The following is an 18,382-nucleotide window of genomic DNA, read 5'->3' as shown; positions in this document are numbered from 1 at the left end:
CCATAACACACATTTCCTGGCCTTATCAATCTTTACTGGATTGCCACCAGCCTCCCACTTGCACCTTTGGGCCAATGAAGAAAATATTATCTTAATGCCAGGATGCTGGAGGTGAAGCTGGTGCAGGTCCTCCTTCATCATGCTGACCAGCTTGGCACTGCTGACCTTCCCCATGTCATTGCCGCCACAGTGGATGAAGAGGACATCTGGTGCTGCTCTTCCTCGCAGGGAGTGGGAAAAGAAGGAGAGAAGGCCTCTCCACTGCAGTCCACCCCAGCCAAACCAGCAGACACGGACGCCCGGCATACTGAGTGTGCTTCCCAAGGTCTCTGCAGCTCTCTGGACACCACGTCGGACATAGCTGTCACCAGTGCTCCACACTGTGCACATGAAAGTAAAATAAGTGTAATAAATTATTAGCGTTATATATTTTAAAAAAGTTGAAGCGTTTTTTTTAAGATAACAACTGAATCATTGTTTCAAGGTTTGTTGTATAACGTTAGTTTCAGCTAAACTCAACTTACCTCAAGTTTCGTGAGGGAGCTGGCATCAAGGGAGCAGCCAACACCACAGGGCTAGCCAAAGTAGCGTAGCTTCTTAGCCTCGTAGCTTCTTAACTTAGCTTGTTAGCCTCAGCTAACTTAGCAGCGCCGAGCAAGGTGGGCGTGTTTAGGCAATCAGGCGTCCTTCGGCCCGCCTCTTTGCCCATTTTTGATTGTCCGGGAGTTGGGCGGAGTCAGGCACTGCCAAGATGGCGATGTCCAGAGCGGAGTATTTTGAGCTTCAAATCCACTCTTCAGAAATGGACGGGTGACGTCAAGGTGACTACGTCCATTATTTTATACAGTCTATGGTCAATGACCATCAACAGACTGAGCACAGTCAAACACGCTGCTCACACAGCAGCGCAGCAGGAAACTGTACACACAGCGGTTGCGTTCAGGCGTTGTCACGTAAATGACAAATTCCAGCGCCATAGCACAACACAGCAGCATGTCAAGTGGGCCAAAACCGATCAAAATTGCTAAATTTTTCATTTGTTATGGAGTCCATGATTTCCCTGTGACACTTACAAATGTTTGCTTAACTGTGCTTGGATGTTGTTTTATGAGGCTCTGGCTGCTTTCAGTTGTCTCACTGTCTTTAATGTTACACAGCTCGGCTTTCTCTCGCATGCACTCTTCCTACTTTTCCCTGTGCTGTGCTGTCTCAAGTGTTGATATAGATTGGTCGTGTTGCCGCGGGACGTGGCGACTTTAACTTTTAACGTTAAACTTTTACACAGCTCGTCTTTCTGTCCAACGTCGCCGTACCTGAAAGACGTGCTGTGTAAAGTTTTAAAGTTAAAGTCGCCACGTCCCGTCTCAAGTGCTCATATAGATTGGTCGTGTTGCCGCGGGCCGTGGCGACTTTAACTTTTACACAGCACTTCTTTCTGTTCAACGTCGCCGTACCTGAATCCAAAGTATCGCCATGTAACATACGTTTTTTTCGCCACCTACTCAGCCTGTTCTTGGTCGAGCTCATGCTCTGCTTCAGCGTCTGTGTTGGTCACTGCTGCACGCCTGCTGCGCTCCAGGATAGCTTGTGGGCGTGATGTCAACAAACTCCACACACTACAGGAGAGGCAGTCACGTTCACAGGCACACACGTTAACANGTTGAAATAAAAATACCTACAAGTAGTTATGTTTCTTTGTATTAATACATAGGCCTATACAAGTATGTTTCCTTGTATTAGTTTGCCCTCTTGTGGACATAATGCGAAAAAAAAAAATTCGAATGGTTCGAACCTATGAGTTATTTTTAGAAGGAATATTCGAACGTCATTTTTGAGCAATTTTGACAGCCCTAGTTTGTAATAGGCCATATAGTTTAATTACATCTATGAAAATACCTTTTTCATCATCTCCAACTGAAAGAACCACCAGAATGCACTTACAATAAAGACTACTAAGTGAAAGGATGCATTTTGCTTCTTTTATTGAGTTGTTATAAAAAGGCAATGATCAGCCTTAGGTATCCAATACTTCGCTTAATTCTGTCAATTTTCATTTTTTTGCTTTTCAAGCATTAAACAAAATTGCATTAAGCAATATAGTCTTTTTATTTTATTTTATCATTCATCATGGAAAATATTTGAAAAAAAAAAAAATGTTCAAAGGGACCAATAAAGGCTCCATTTTCAAAAATTTGAATTTTCTGACAATTATTTGATGGTTCAAGCAAGTTGTATTTAAAGGGGAAGTGAATAAGAATTCAATATAATGTACTCAAGTGAACTTTGTGATCTGAAAATGTTTGAATTTACCTTGTAGTCCTTGATGAGTTCCCCTGAAGACTCCCCCAGGAATTCAATCAGAGCGCGAATAATGGCCTCCCGTCTTGCTTCAACATGTCGCTGTTTTAACAGACAGAAGATACTTGTGTAGGAAGTACCATATGAATTCACTATCTATACATGTTGTCAATAGGAGCAACATCAAAATTCATACAAAACTATGATATCCTGGATCTACATTGGTTGGTCTTCTGAGGGCTTTACTCTTAACTGCTGTAGGTTAATCCAGTTCAAAGTAACTGTATGCATTTGAATCTTTACCTCAGCCTTTCCCAAACTATGGGTCGGGATCCAAAGTGGGTCTCCGACCGATTTTGCTTGGGTTGCCAGTTAACAGAGTGAAATGTCAATTTTGTGAATTTATTTTCTAAATTAAAATACATGAGACAGAGAGCATGATTTTTCACTGTCTGTTCAGCTCAGGTGCGTCTCTCTCTCCCGCTCTTTTTTGCCCTCTCTCCATTTCTCTCCCTGTCTTTCTCTCTCTCTCCCTGTATTTCTCCCCCTCTCTTCCCCTTCTCTCTCTCTCCCCTCTGTCCCTCTTCCCCCCCTTTCTCTCCCTGTGTGCGTGTGTATGTGTGCGCATGTGACAAAGAAAGATCAGGTTTGGGTCCCAGCAAGACATCAAATTTCTGTAATCAGTCTTGAGCTGAAACCCTGCTTTACCTGGCTGAGTGAATCCAGAAGTGGTCGTATTTTGGTCCCAGCTACTCTGCCTTTTTTGCTGAATATCTCCTTCATTTTTGGAGTGTAGAGATCCAGCTTAGTGAGAAAAGTTCTTTCCAAAAGAACCGTTGTGATTCTTTTGACTTCCTCCTTGATCTGAAAAAAGGAGGCACGATTATGCTATTTACTTTTTTCTTTTTCACAAACACTATTTCTTAATGGATTTATAAATGCAACACACAGACACTATTTTCATATATGGAATAAAAATATACAGCCACAGTAAGAAACAAATCTGAAATGCTAATAAATTAAATCATATTTAACATGATAAACTGAGTGAAATTTTGTGGGAATGAACATCTCTCCTGTCCTCTGTTTGCTCTGCAGATGCATAGACTGTCTGTCTCAGTAAGATTTTAGATTTGTGGCAAACTAAGAGTACACTGCAAAACAACAAAAATGATAGCTTCCTCTTTAGCTTAATTATAATAATTAGCATCAGGGTTTTTCATGGCTCAGAATGGGGATTTGGTGGTGATATCTGTGGCGCGCGTCGCAAAATTTGGGGGATATACATTTACAGATCATGCAAATGTATTAAGCATAACTGCATTTGATATTGGCTATACAGTTAACAAGATTAAAGTCATCTCGCTTGTCACCATGACTGACTGGCAGACTGTGGCAGTGAGTAAGTCAGGGCTTGACGCTAACTTTTTTCCCAAGGAGCACATGTGCTCCCAAGTTGAAAAAGTTAGGAGCACATAAAGAAATTTAGGAGCACAATGAAAATTGATCACATAATGTGTTTTCCGTAATAAAAGGGATACATCAAATCTTCATGGGGTCAGGCTTTTCCTACTTTACTTCAGTGCTTCATCCTCTGAACACCACAAGATGGCGAGAGTAGCGTAACGTTAACACACAACACTCTGTAAGAAAGGTGCTGCTCCTCTCAATTTAAATATACTGTCAAATTATAATTATCGTCACTGTTTGTCTGACCATACGCTGTGTTACTGACTCTGAATCTTGCTAGTATAACGTTAGCTTTCTAGATTATAGCTGAGCCAGACGCTCAAGTTTGTCAGCTGACTGCGGGAAAGCGGTGAGGTCTGGCGGAGGCTGCTGTGAAGCTCTCGGTCTCTCCAAGCTGACCTAGAAACACCGCGGATATTTGAAACGTTTTTTTCTCCTCCCTTCCCCGCTTCTATGCAGGAAAAACCCTGAATGACTTACCTTCAAGATGATTTAGCCACTCCTGCCTCCATTAAACCTGACCACCGTCGTCCTCTTTTTCTTCATTGTGTGTTTTGGCGGTATCTAGGCTAACGGCTAACATGCAAACTATTATTTTTATGTCACTAGTCACTTGAAACAAATTTAGGACAATAGGAGACAGGTTGTAATAAACCGAAATTTCCCTTTAACTTACCAGCGCCTACATCTATCATAGACGTAATGAGGACATAATGGAGGAGGGGGGACTAGGCCTTTGGAGAGAGGTGGAGTTGCAGGAGGAGGGGGATGGGTCTTTGGAGTTAGGCAGGAGTTGTGGATGTTCAGATTTTTTGTAAGTGTTCTAAGGATAAGATCATAAATTGAATTATGTGATGACGTTTTATATCCAAAAGGTCAAAGGTGAAACTTACTGCGACATCATAAAGTTCTGCATAAAACACTTGTCTGGCCATTATTCAACATCATATCTCAGGAATGGAAGAAGAGACACTTGGTGAGATACTGAATTGGTGACATTAATCTTGGGTATCCACCTTGAAACTGTGCTGATGCTATAGATCTTCTGTGGTGCCAGGGGGAAGATGTGTGCATGTTTTCGCAGACATGGATGTAAACTATAAGTTCAGTTTGACAGGTGCACAGAGGCATACAACAGTATAGTGGTAATTCTAGTTTAATCTTGAGCACAAAATTAGGTTATTTGTCAAACAGAAATATGAAGTATCATAAAAATTGCTGTATGTGCTATGTTCACAAAATATTTGCCAGAAAAGATGCATCATTCTGTGGTATTTTACATTTTTGCCCACTATCATCCCCTTGGTCTGTAATTCTTCTTGTGTTTGTGGCATACATGGCTAGTGCAAGCATAAACCCTCAGAACCGATCTTCTGCTAATGGTTGTGCTTTGATTTTGATGTTGAAATATTATGTTTTAAATGAAGAAGTCATAATATTACAGGCCAAACCAATCAAGTTAATTGTGTTCATCACTGTGATGTGCTAGTATAGTGTTCAATGAGGAATCCAGGTAATACTAGTTCTGGTGGTGCACAGCTTCCATAAAAATATGAACAAAGTGTTTCACTTTATGTAATGGTGGGTTCAGGGAAAAGGAAAATCATCACATATAACTTTAAAAAAAATAATGTTGTTGGACAAAGGATTGGGGGAAATACAGGACAATACAAGAAAATACATAAAAATACAACTCTTGTTGTCCACTGAATCTGATGTGTACACCGCCTGCCTATTTCAAAACATTTTAGGAAATGGGTACTCTCTGGTTGTAACTTAGGTTGCATTGGAATTGTCATGACCAGGGATTAACCCGTGTTGAATGGGCTTTGTTGTCTGTTGACAAAAGAAGGGTTGAAAAACACTTGTCTGGCCATTATTCAACATCATATCTCAGGAATGGAAGAAGAGACACTTGGTGAGATACTGAATTGGTGACATTAATCTTGGGTATCCACCTTGAAACTGTGCTGATGCTATAGATCTTCTGTGGTGCCAGGGGGAAGATGTGTGCATGTTTTCGCAGACATGGATGTAAACTATAAGTTCAGTTTGACAGGTGCAAAGAGGCATACAACAGTATAGTGGTAATTCTAGTTTAATCTTGAGCACAAAATTAGGTTATTTGTCAAACAGTGTGGCTCATCAAAATTGTCAGGAAATTACTCAGAAAATATGAAGTATCATAAAAATGCCAAAGTACACTGGAATGGGGCTTTAAATTAACTAATACTAACACAATACATGACCAGGTAATGCTGCACGCTGCTATGAATGGGACCCCGCACTTTCCCATACATTGGAGGTGCTGGCAAGATGCCAGTCAACATGGCCATGCATCTCTGCATCTGTCTAAGTGGAGTGTGTGGCATTGGAAATGATGTATTGCAAATTGTGTACCATTTTGTGTACCATCAAATTATGTTATGTTGCTGTGTATCATTTTTAGACCAAACCATGTCAATTTCATGTAAACCGGATTATTTTTGTCACATAAGGCTGACTTCCTGTTGTCAGTAGATGGCACCAGGACTGTGACTCAGTATGGGTCTTCAGGCCTCAACATTTATCCGGCATGTGAAATTTGGGGCAGACATGACTTTGTAAAGTCAAGATACAACAGATTCTTGTGTTATGTTGAAACATCAAAATTTGCTATGGCACCGCAATTTAGCTTGGCCAAGGTCTTTAGATTGTACTTCCCAAAATTGATGTCATTCTGGAAAAAGGGGGAATTTGAAAATTAAAATGCTTGGAAATGGTTAAAAAAAGCCCTAAAAATGGAAAGTAAATTAAAAATGGCTGAGACCTTTTAGATTTACATTATTAAAAACATTTTTTCAGCTTTTTAAAGCAGTAACCAAAGTGTGGGTTATAGATAGGTTTACATTATTAAAAAACATTTTTTCAGCTTTTTAAAGCAGTAACCAAAGTGTGGGTTATGGATAGATGCTGAAATGCATTTCATCCTCAGTGAAAAAAACATTTTTGCAAACATCACAGACAAAATTGCTGTATGTGCTATGTATGTGCACTCCGGCTTCCTCCCACAGTCCAAAGACATGCAGATTGGGGACTAGGTTAATTGATAACTCTAAATTGTCCGTAGGTGTGAATGTGAGCGTGAGTGGTTGTCTGTCTCTATGTGTCAGCCCTGCGATAGTCTGGCGACCTGTCCAGGGTGTACCCTGCCTCTCGCCCGATGTCAGCTGGGATCCAGCCCCCCCGCGACCCCCAAGAGGATGAAGCGGTTAGAAGATGAATGAATGAATGAATGTTCCTGAAAATATTTCACAATAAAAAGCCTTGTGTTGACAAACAAGGGAATGCTGTCAGGGGGTGTTTTTTTTTTTTTTTTTAAACAAAGACAGGAGGTGTTCAGATAAAAATAAATATTTATTTCTTTCATATCTGTCACAGAAATAAACATTGAAACTGTAGCGGAGGTGTTTTAATGTCAATATGACCATCAAAAGACCATTTTCACAGACTATTTTTGCTAACAAAAAAAAAAAAAAAAAAAAAAAAGGCGAGCCTTCTATTCTTTAGATATTTCACAGCTGAGCAGCAGCCATGCTGCATCTGAGCATCTGGACGCTGCTCACACAGGCAGTGTGGCTGCTATGTAAATGGCTGCTCACCACGACTGCAGTGAAATTAATATATTACTTTTTGTCAACTCAGTGAGACTTCAACTCTGTCAGATCTTACCTCTGACATCCATCATGTATGCTATATATGAAAAAAAGAGGCTGGCCCATTACAGTGTTTAATAGCATCAAAAACAAAGGTTTTGTCCTAATTCTTAAGAATGAGTTCTAGATTTTTACAAACCAGGTGGTCAGCTAACTGTGTTTCAGTATGCTTCTACCCAACAATCTCTACTCTCAGCTCAAAGGCATTCTGTAAATCACTAACTGGTCTGCGGTTTTTGCCTCCTATTTATGAGAAGCAGATACTGTAGAGCAGAGCAAGATGAAATGACTTATGGAATCTCACAAACTGATGATACACTGTATGTGTGTGATTTAACATTAACATTTTTTTGCAGGAAGAAACCCATGCTATTCTATTTCAACATCTTGAGATGTGCCAACCCATCTGTACTCATCAACCTACAGTGCCCTACAACTCAGGTACTCTAATAACAATTACTACAGTAACCCAGCATCAGTTGTTCATGGTCACATCTGCTGTGACTGATTTATCATGTCAGTTTAGAGCAACACAGATATATACTCGCAGCATGCTAACAAAAAGTGGCACATATTGTCGAGTGCTCATTAACTTAGACAAGATTGCAGTTTTCAATTAAAAATAAAAAAATATTTTGCACTAAAAGCACCTTCATGTTTAGCTGCCAAAAGTGTGATCCATATGTCCATAAAAGCATTAAATAAAATCCCAAATGTTCTGTCTGTGTCAATTTTCTCCCAGATGTGTGTGTCACAGTGTCCTGACAGGTTTGCCACCTATACTGAGATGCAGCTGCAGAACAAATTCAGCAAGAGTTACTGGGAATACTACAGACAGTTCTGTAAGCCTGGATTTAACAACCCTGACAAGGTACCAATACTCATTGTAGTGGCTGTTTTTAGTCTGCATGTTTTCTCTTCATCTTAATTCACTTTTATAAATAACCACATCTTAATGACGATAGTAGACTGCTTTATGCTTTAATTTTTATATTCTCCTACTGCATGTTCTACAATAAAGGCTTCACTTCCTGTTATTCACATATGTACAGTAGCTGCACAGGACCAATATAAAGTTTCACAGAGGTTGAAATATACAGGAATTAAGTAACCTCACACGTTTAACCTCTTTAACATTACACTGAAACATATTTCTCTCTGTATTATAGCATCATACCATCTTACAAAAAAAACAAACTTATTACTGATAGAAGACTGATAGAACCAGTAATGTACAGCATAGAGTACAGTAATATAACATTGTTTATCCTGTTTAAAACTTAAACGGACAGAATCTCAAAGTGTAGCTGAGGATTGGAGAGGGTTCAGTATTGTGGCCTCTGCATCTTGATGTAAATGACCTCATTTTGGAAGTTAATATTTGTCGTCTTTGTGTTTGTGCAGGCCCAGTATCTTAACAAAATACACAGAACACTCATACATACTATTATTATAACCCTTCTGTCTCTCCTCTGTTTCTTGCAGCCAGTATCTCAGGTTCTACGAGATGAGGACTGCCCCTCCATGATTGTGCCTAGTAGACCATGTAAGGATGAGATACCTCTCAAACTCACAATCCACTGAAAAAAGTTCAACTACCTGTGTCAATGTTTAAATTTGAAATTTGAAAGTAGGTTATACCAACTAAACACTTAACAACAACAAAGCAGATGTTTTTGCAGACCAAAATTATTCAAATGACCTGGCCACCAGCTTTATCATATTAGTCAGGTTTTATTCATGTGACAAAAGATTGAGTTGCTAAACATTTGCTGTGTTTGCAACCAAAGATGTAAATGCACTTTCAGAGGAGGTATAGACAGTTTAATATCATGGTTCTTACACTGCAAATGGGTATTAACATAAAACGTTAGGCCACTCTCATCTTGATATTGATACAACATATTATAGAATGTGAGTGTGTGTGTGTCTGTGTGTGTTTGTGTGTTTATCAGTTTTCCAGAGATGTCTCCCAGACTTCATCATTCTGAATGGGACTGTGACTGTAGCTAACAGAACCAGCTTTAAGGATGCTTTGGAAATGGCACACAGTGTTACTGAACTCCAACATGCTGCCAAGTACTGTACCTTCTATTTCATAGTGTTTACATTTCTATCTTTTTCCTGTTTTGGCTTTCCAAAACTCCCTCAGCAGCACTAATTAACTGACTGCGTGTAAAAAAAGCAAAGCAACACTTCTATTCCCCCCAAACCCATAAGAGCCCATGGCTGATTTCCATTCACACGTTTTACATTTGTGACATATCAATTTTAAATTCCACATGTGCAAGTCTTGTCAGAAAAAGTAAATGTCATTCTTTTTCAAGCAGTGAGGGAATGTTACAAGATGTTAGCATTGGAAAAACTAATACTGAGCCTGTTTACATCTGGTATTAACATATGCCTTAGCTGATCCGACCACAAGTGGAGAGCACTAATTTCAGTTCAATTCAGTATCATTCGGTTCAGTTTTAATTCAATTCACATATCACAATTTGCGTCAGAGGGATTTATGACATAAGATATCCCTCTGTCCTTGGACCCTCACAGTTGATAAGGAACCCCTGGATGTCCCATTAATGAGAGTGAGAGAGAGAGAGAGAGAGAGAGAGAGAGAGAGAGAGAGCGAGAGAGAGAGAGAGAGAGGGAGGGAGGGAGGGAGAGAGAGAGAGAGAGAGAGAGAGAGAGAGTGAGAGAGNGAGAGAGAGAGAGAGAGAGAGAGAGAGAGAGAGAGAGAGAGAGAGAGAGAGAGAGAGAGAGAGAGAGAGAGGAGTTCATTATATTACAGAAGGTCCCCTGGCAGACTAGGCCTATATCAACCTAACTAGGGGCTTGACCAAGGCAAGCCTGAGCCATTCCTAACTATAAGCTTTATCAAGAAGGTAAGTCCTAAGTCTACTCTTGAATGTGGAGACAGTGTCTGCCTCCTGGACCAAAACTGAAAGATGGTTCCACAGAAGAGGAGCCTGATAGCTGAAGGCTCTGGCTCCCGTTCTACTTTTGGAGACCACAGGACCCACAAGTAACCCTGCTTTCTTGGAGCACAGTGATCTGGTGGGACAATACAGTACTATGAGCCCACTAAGAAATGATAGAGTCTGACCACTTAGAGCTTTGAAAGTGAGGAGAGGGATTTTAAATTCAGTTTTGGATTTTACAGGGAGCCAATGCAGAGAAGCTAAAATAGTTAAAAGACAAATCTTGATCAAACATTACTCTGAGGTTCCTTAGCTTTGTGCTAAAGGCCAGAGCAATGCCACCCAGAAAAACAATATCTTCAAAAAGAGAGTTTCTGGGGTGTTTGGGGCCAAGAGCAATAACTTTTAGTTTAGTTAACTGGTTGATGTCTGATTGGGTATCATCTGCATTACAATGGAAATCAAGAGTGATTTCTAATCATGTTGGCTAAGGGACATAATGTGAATAGCAGTGGTCAGAGCAAAGAAGCTTTGGAACTGTGTGACTAACTTTAGAGTGTATGGAGAATTTATCTTTACAAACTGAGACTGATCAGATAAAAAGGATTAAAACCAGCTTAGTGCAGAACCTTTAAGACCAATTAAATGTTCCAGTCTCTGTAGCAGAATTTGATGGTCAGTTGTGTCAAATGTGGCACTGGGATCCAATAAAACAAGTACAGAAATGAGTCCTTTGTCTGAAGCAATCAGAAGGTCATTTGTAATTTTTACCAATGCTCTCTCTGTGCTATGATGCACTCTAAACCCTGACCGAAAATTCTCAAACTATTGTCAGTCACACAGATAATTAGCGACTACTTTCTTATGGATCTAAGAGAGAATGGGAAGATCAGATATGGGTCTGTAGTTGGCTGACACCTCTGGATCCAGGGTGGGCTTCTTTAGAAGAGGTTTAATTACAGATACTTTAAAAGGAACCCGGACTATGAAGACTTTTAGTCTTTATCAGATTAACGTTGGCATCAGCTATATGAATGCAATGTAAAAAACACTGTAGATGTCTTAGTTTTTACTAAATTTGAAAGAATCTTTTCACCCGTAGGCCGCCATTGTTGTTTACGTTGCAATGCAGTCTGGGTAGTGACATCAGATGGTCGCACCGTCCGTTCCCCCCACTCTCTTTTTTTTTTTTTTTTTAAAGATTTTGTTTGGGGCTTTTTAGCCTTTAATGTATAGGACAGACAAGCGTGAAGGGGGGAGAGAGAGGGGGAGTGACATGCAGCAAGGGGCCACAGGCCGGAGTCGAGCCCAGGCCGCTGCGGCAACAGCCTTGTACATGGGGCGCCTGCTCTACCACTAAGCCACCGGCGCCCCCGTTCCCCCCCACTCTCTTGACTCTACGATGGCAAAAACATGTCATCTGTTCAACCTTTTCAATTTGAACCCGAGCGCAAGGTTAATGCGGAGTAAACCAAGTAAACGAAGAAGACCAGAGAGGTGAGAAGGCGAGAATGGGGCAAAATCAATAGTGCCTGGCTATGCCAACTGAGAGGGAGAGTGTTTGTTGTCTGTCAGCAGCTGTTCAAGGTAAGCATATGGATCATATCATCGTTGTATAATTAAACCTATTCCAGCTTTAATAATTTTAGACATCAGCATCCACCACCGTGGTAAACTCAGTCCGAGCAAACCCTGGTGAATATGCTAAATACTGTAGCTAGCTAGCTAAACACGGTCCCGAACAGGGCTACCGCACTCGTAAACTAATGTTAGCTACTGGAATGTAACCCTATGTTTCAGCTGGAGATTGTAGCAGTCTTCAGTGGCTGCAGCAATGTTTGTCCTCTTGTGTCCTATTTAAAGCCAGGGATTTTGTAAATAGTTATCTGCAAGATGCCCAGTGGTTGCAAAATCTTACAGTCTGTAACTAAAAACTCGTCTTTAGATGTGAGAGGATTTAGTCTTTTCAGTCTTCTCAAAGTTATCAACTGTATGGTAGGCACTGTACATTATGATAACATACAGTAATGCACAGACAAAATGCTTATGGGGTTGACTTTTTTTTTTTCTTTTTTTACAGATATCCCATGCATCACAGCGTGCGAGAACTTAAGCTGTGTTTCCACCAAACACTTCCGGTATGGTTCCTTTGACCAAAAGTAACCCTTCAGACATGGTACCTAGACCCTGGCGTTTCCACTGCAAACCATACCCTTAAATGTGGGCGGGGTTATTGTTACTCACTGCTCGGTCCAGCACTCACTGTATTCTGAACTCTGAACGCTGAGGATTAAGCATGGCCCTTATGTATTATGAATATGTGTTTGTCTGTATATATATCTATGTTTGTGTTTAATGTCCTTTATGTTGGAACCTGTACCAATAAGCTGTACTGGAAACAAATTCCACCAGCCTGGCTGTGTGGTCATTAAAAGAATCAATCAATCAATCAATCAATCAATCAATCAATCAATCAATCAATCAATCAATCAATCAATCAATCATCTATCTATCTATCTATGTCCTCATCATAGGTGACAAACATGGATGTTTGTACCTCATTTATTGTTCACAGAACAAAGCTGCACACCAACATTTTCAGAACAAAATAAAACAGGCTTCAGTGAGTTTCTCTCCTTGGGATATTTAGAAATAGTGGGATTGTGCATTTAGTCCTTCTTAGGCAAGCTCAGGGGTTTAGTGTTGCCGTAGCTCGATGCTACACAACCCTATTTTTTTCCTCTGAGAGAGGATTAGAATATATGCAATTCATATAGCCTGGCTGAAATGAATACATATAAATGCTTGAAGAACCACTCATTACCAAAAGTGTATGTCATATAAAACCTAAAGTAATGGTTAAAGTTGTCATAATATGGTATATTTAAGGTGTGTTGATTGAGTCACGTCATCAGCTCGTGCATTTAGTAACATTACAAGTTGATTTTCTGGCCGGAAAAAAAGCACACCAAATGGAACCGTACCGTACCGGACTGCTCGGTGGAAACGGGGCTTTAGAGGCAGTTTGCCTCAATTAAGATGTCCTATGGGCTGTCCTCATCAGCATCAGTGACCGGGAGAATGCTGGTCTACCAAATCGCAGGTCAAAACATCAGCCCGTGTTCACCGCAAAGTTCTCTACGTTCATTTTATATATTTGGTATAATGTGTTTTATCATATTTTGTAATCGATTTCAGAATAGCTAAATGTGTGTATGCATTAAATTCAGTAATTATTATTATTATTATTTATATTCTTGAATATTAAAATCTTTTCTGACCACCAAGATCAAAATGTATGAGGTAACGCCAAATTGCAGTTTTGCATTACTGGTATTTTGCACATACTTGACTACAATATCTTATACAGGAGAACTACATAGTGTTTCTCTATAGATAATGTATTATATTTGCCTCAGTCAGCATCTGAAGTCCTCAAAGAAAAACAGACGTTTGTGTAAAATGTTCATGTGAGTTTTTAATTTTACTGTCATAATTCAGGTGGATTGTTCGTAATTCTAGACAGTAGGAGATTGAGGTTTGTGTAGTTTCAGTTGTAACTGTTTATCTGTGCACACAGTACTCTACACAAGTGATGAAAAAAAGTCAGGAAAAAAATTAACTGTAACGTGTCCTTCAGGCTTCAGTAGGTTTACAGGTTAAGGCAAACAACTAATATAATTCTTTCATAACTTTACGGTATATTTGTTTCTAAAATTCTGGTTCTAGGTCTTACAGGTATGCTACATATTGACAGTTTACATGATAGATGCATGGCAGGCTGGGGAGAAGAATCCGCCATGGGTGCAGATCCCGGGGGGGATGGGGGGGACATGTCCCCCCCAAATTCTGAAAAACACAAATTGTCCCCCCCAATTCTAAATAGCTTAAATGATTGAAATTGAACAAATGTATACTGTAGTCCTATATACTGGGAGAAAGGGAAGATGATGAGGAGAAATGGGAATCCGTGAGAGGCAAGAGATGAGAACGTGAGTGGACATAACATGCCTGAGACCCTGAAACTAGAAGTAGCATTAACTAACAGCGAAGCAGTGAAAAGGAGGGTGATGGCTGGTTCCATGTACTACTGGCTGTTTAAGAGAAATAAACAGTAAAGGTAAGCATATGATTCTCTTTGTAGTGCTTTTTGAATGACTTGGTGATGGTGATGAGCCTCTATGAAATCGTGAAATATGCTGGCAATCTCCAGCGCTCTGTGGGCATGATTTGCACGCGTGCAATTAAAAAAAAATCACAACTGATTGTGTCCCCCCCAAACTTGTCATCAGATCTGCACCCATGGAATCCGCAGTCATTCCATCATGTGCTGTGAACAAAATAAGTAATGTCTACTCAGAACCACTACTACAGAACCACTACTCTCAGTCTCTGCTGTGTTTAGCTATTCCCCTGCCTACTTCAATGATGACCGGTACCTGTAATAAATGTAATATACTTGCTGAGATGGAAGCGAGGCTCAGTGACTAGAGCTGGTAGAAGCGCTCCATAGCTGTAAGTTAACGTTACTCCAGTAGCCGGTGGCAGCCGACTAGTGCTAACTGCTAACGCTCCCGGGAGCTAACGCTTACGTTCCTGCTCTTCTATGTGAGCCCGCCAGGCCCGTGAGCCGGCTCACGGACTCATGGGCTCGTAAGCCGGCTTCTACGTGAGCCCGCCAGGCCCGGCTGCCACCGGCTACTGGAGTAACCTACAGCTATGGAGCGCTTCACCGGCTACTGGAGTAACCTACAGCTATGGAGCGCTTCTACCAGCTCTTCTAGTCACTGAGCCTCACCTCCATCTCAGCAAGTATATTACATTTATTACAGGTACCATCTGCCATTGCTCACTGGCTGTAGCCTTTTATGGGGAGGGAGGGCCAAGGGCTCCGAGAGGAGGGAGGAGGCGGCGATTCACATGAACGTACATGAACGCGCAGCCGGACCGGCTTGTAAACAAGGGTCTGGAGATCAACACAGAGAGAGGGTGTGTGAGGTCATGCTATACTCCAGATGAAATTACACCCCTAGTTCTTCACATACCGATTTTTTAATTCCTTCAATCTAGAAATGATGAATTTCGCTTATTGCCCCTTTAAGTCAGGTGTTTCAAACACACAGCCCGTGGGCAAAAGCCAGACCGCCAAAGGGTCCAATCTGGCCCATTGGATGACTTTGTACTTCTAATAATACTCTTATCAAGGTTAAAGACTCAGACACACCAAACCAGCATCACTGAACTAGTGGCGATGAAAGCTGACTGCTGCATCGCTTCACATCCCCTGTGTATAGGCCAAAAGGTTGCACATGAACACACCACAAAGACTACAACCGAAGGCCAACCAGCACGCATAATCTGTGCCTGTGTGAGAGGAAGTAACTCTCCACACCGGCAGACAGTGATTGCCTGTATTTGTCATTTAAAAAGGGAAACAGGAAGAGCGTCTTGATGCTAGTTAGCCAGTAAGCACATGCTCTGTTCTTTCAACACAATCTTGTGTTGAAAGAACAGAGGGGGCTAGGGCAAACGGTGCGGGACACACCATAAAGACAGGGTGTCAGACATTAACGAAGTGTCTGTCACCCCAGTCTTTGCAGTGCGTCCTGCACCGTTGGCCGTCATCGGCCCTCATCTGCTTTTTTTCTCTCACTGATTCAGCATGTTGATTTTGCATGGGAAATGGCAAAGCTTGTTAGTAAATGAAATCACTGATTAGCTCAGCACATGAGAAGAGAGACGGAAGTGATGAAAGTCAAGAGGGAATGAGACCAATACAAACTTGTTCCATATGGTCAGTTTACTTTTCTTTAGCCATTGAGCTCTTTAGCAGAAACGTTTCCTGATGCTTTGTGTTACTGTTCACTAGCTGTGTGAACCTGACTCTGATATAGCTTGACTGGATACAGAGTCGGATATTGGTTCAAAGACAAATCAGTCACAATGTTTCCAGAGGCACTTAATCTAATCCAGTTTTCTCCAAATACTCACCATGGAGAGTCCAATCAGTTTTTTAGTCCATAATGAATTGTTTTTTCTCCAGCTCATCATTTTCGTGACCACACATGCCTCGACCCACTTTGCACATGCACATTTGCCACAGCACTCACCGCACTTGGCCAGAGGCTCACTCTCGACTCCACCCTTTCTATACTGTGTGGCCAGCGGGCATGTGTGTAGCTAGGTGCACGCAATCAAACAGCTGGGCAAAACAAGTTGAGTTCCCCTAATGTAGAATATCCACTGACACAGTTCATACAAAGAAGGCTAATGATAAGCACCCACCTGTTCCCTGTTTGTATTATTGTTATGATCCAGAGCAGCAAGCATGGATGCACATCACATTATATCCAGAATGTGTTCTCTTGGGAGGTATTTGAGGTACATCGAGTGATACACCTAAAACAAATTTGAATTTGAAATAAAATAATAAATATGAGTCACATTATGCCATGAAAAATACGGCAACATTATACTAAAGTGAAACCTTTTGTAAGACTTATGTATTTAATTTTATATACTTTATTAATCCCCCTGAGTTGTCATTAACACACAGGTCCGAAATACATACACATGCACAAGTGGAGAGACAGTGAGGGGGTGAACTGGCACCTCTCTAGCCACCAGTCCAGACGGGGACTTGAACAGGCGAGCCTCCGGTTCCCAACACTTTTCCTTCAGCCGCCTCAATTGTCTGAGTTTAGGACTAAACCAGGGTTTGTCATTGTTATATCTCACCGTAGTGCGTGACGGTATACAGCAGTCCTCACAGGAGCTGATGCATGATATCACAGCCTCTGTGTACTCATCCAGACTATTGGTGGCGGTCCTGAAAACATCCCAGTCAGTAGTGTCCAAACACGCCTGAAGATCCTCCACAGCATCACTGCTCCACTTCTTAGATGACCTCACAACAGGTTTACAGAGCTTTAACTTCTGCCTGTATGAGGGAATCAGGTGGACGATGGCGTGGTCAGTGTGGCCCAGTGCGGCGCGGGGGATGGCGTGATAGGCGTTGTTGACGGTTGTGTGACAGTGATCCAAGATATTCTTCTCTCTGGTCGGGCATTTTATAAACTGTTTGTATTTCGGGAGTTCATATGTGGGGTTACCTTTGTCGCCAAGGACAATAACTAAGGAGTCTGGGTAAATCCGCTCCACACACAGTATCTGGTCAGCGAGTGTGTGCTGTGCCTCCTGCACGTTGGCCTGCGTTGAGATGTAAACACCGACCAGAATGAATGAAGCAGACTCACGGGGGGAGTAAAAAGGTTTGCAGTTGATGAAAAAAGATGCCAGATCAGGAGAGCAGTGCTGCTGGATCACTGTCACGTCATTACACCAGCCACTGTTTGTGTAAAAACAGGTACCTCCACCTTTCGTTTTGCCGGAAAGTTCCGTGTCACGATCCACTCTTAAGAGTCGGAAGCCTGCCAGCTGCAGCGCAGAGTCCGGTATCGATCCACACAGCCATGTCTCCGTGAAGCACAAAACTGCAGATGAAGAGAAGTCTCTGTTTTTGCAAGCTTTAATGTCAACTGTGATCCTTGATTTTGCAGCTGTTTCGTACCTTCCATGACAACTAAGGAGCCATACTTACAGCAGCACTGGAGCAATTGTTTCAACTGTTCCTAAAAAAACAAAAAAAAAGCCTATCTCTTTTATGGGCGTCAGTTGAAGCTTGTGATTCCTGGGTGCTTTGCGAGGGCTCAGATGAACCTACATTGTATTCACGGCACGGTCACTACCTGGAGCTCGCATAAATAGAGTGTGCCAGGGTTGACGTCAAAACCTGGAAGTTTAGCATCGCGCTGGGTCCCGGAAGAGAAAGTGAATGTGATTTTTGCATTGCGTTTTGGATTATGTCAGAAAATAAGCTCTGTGGCTAACACAAGTTTATGATACTTACAGGTTTTGTTCAGTGAGATAATCTTCACATATGAACACCTTTCTGCCACCTGGGCGGCAGTAGCTCAGTCCATAGGGACTTGGGTTGGGAAC

General features: G+C 41.5%; 1 protein-coding gene across 1 annotated transcript in view; it reads left to right on the top strand.

The window, feature by feature from the left end:
- Nucleotides 1-18,382, top strand: part of LOC126383142 (choline transporter-like protein 5-A) — a 222,819-nt gene that overhangs the window by 53,993 nt on the left and 150,444 nt on the right. Inside the window, exons 5-10 of the mRNA XM_050033584.1 lie at nucleotides 102-394; nucleotides 779-821; nucleotides 7,820-7,904; nucleotides 8,206-8,334; nucleotides 8,949-9,009; nucleotides 9,419-9,542. Coding sequence (XP_049889541.1) covers nucleotides 102-394; nucleotides 779-821; nucleotides 7,820-7,904; nucleotides 8,206-8,334; nucleotides 8,949-9,009; nucleotides 9,419-9,542 — 735 coding nt within the window. The remainder of the gene's footprint in view (nucleotides 1-101; nucleotides 395-778; nucleotides 822-7,819; nucleotides 7,905-8,205; nucleotides 8,335-8,948; nucleotides 9,010-9,418; nucleotides 9,543-18,382) is intronic.

The sequence above is a fragment of the Epinephelus moara genome, chromosome 21 (genome assembly GCF_006386435.1).
Source record: "Epinephelus moara isolate mb chromosome 21, YSFRI_EMoa_1.0, whole genome shotgun sequence".
Classification (NCBI taxonomy): Eukaryota; Metazoa; Chordata; class Actinopteri; order Perciformes; family Serranidae; genus Epinephelus; species Epinephelus moara.
The sequence above is the reverse complement of the archived record's forward strand: the minus strand, read 5'-3'. Positions and strand labels throughout refer to the sequence as shown.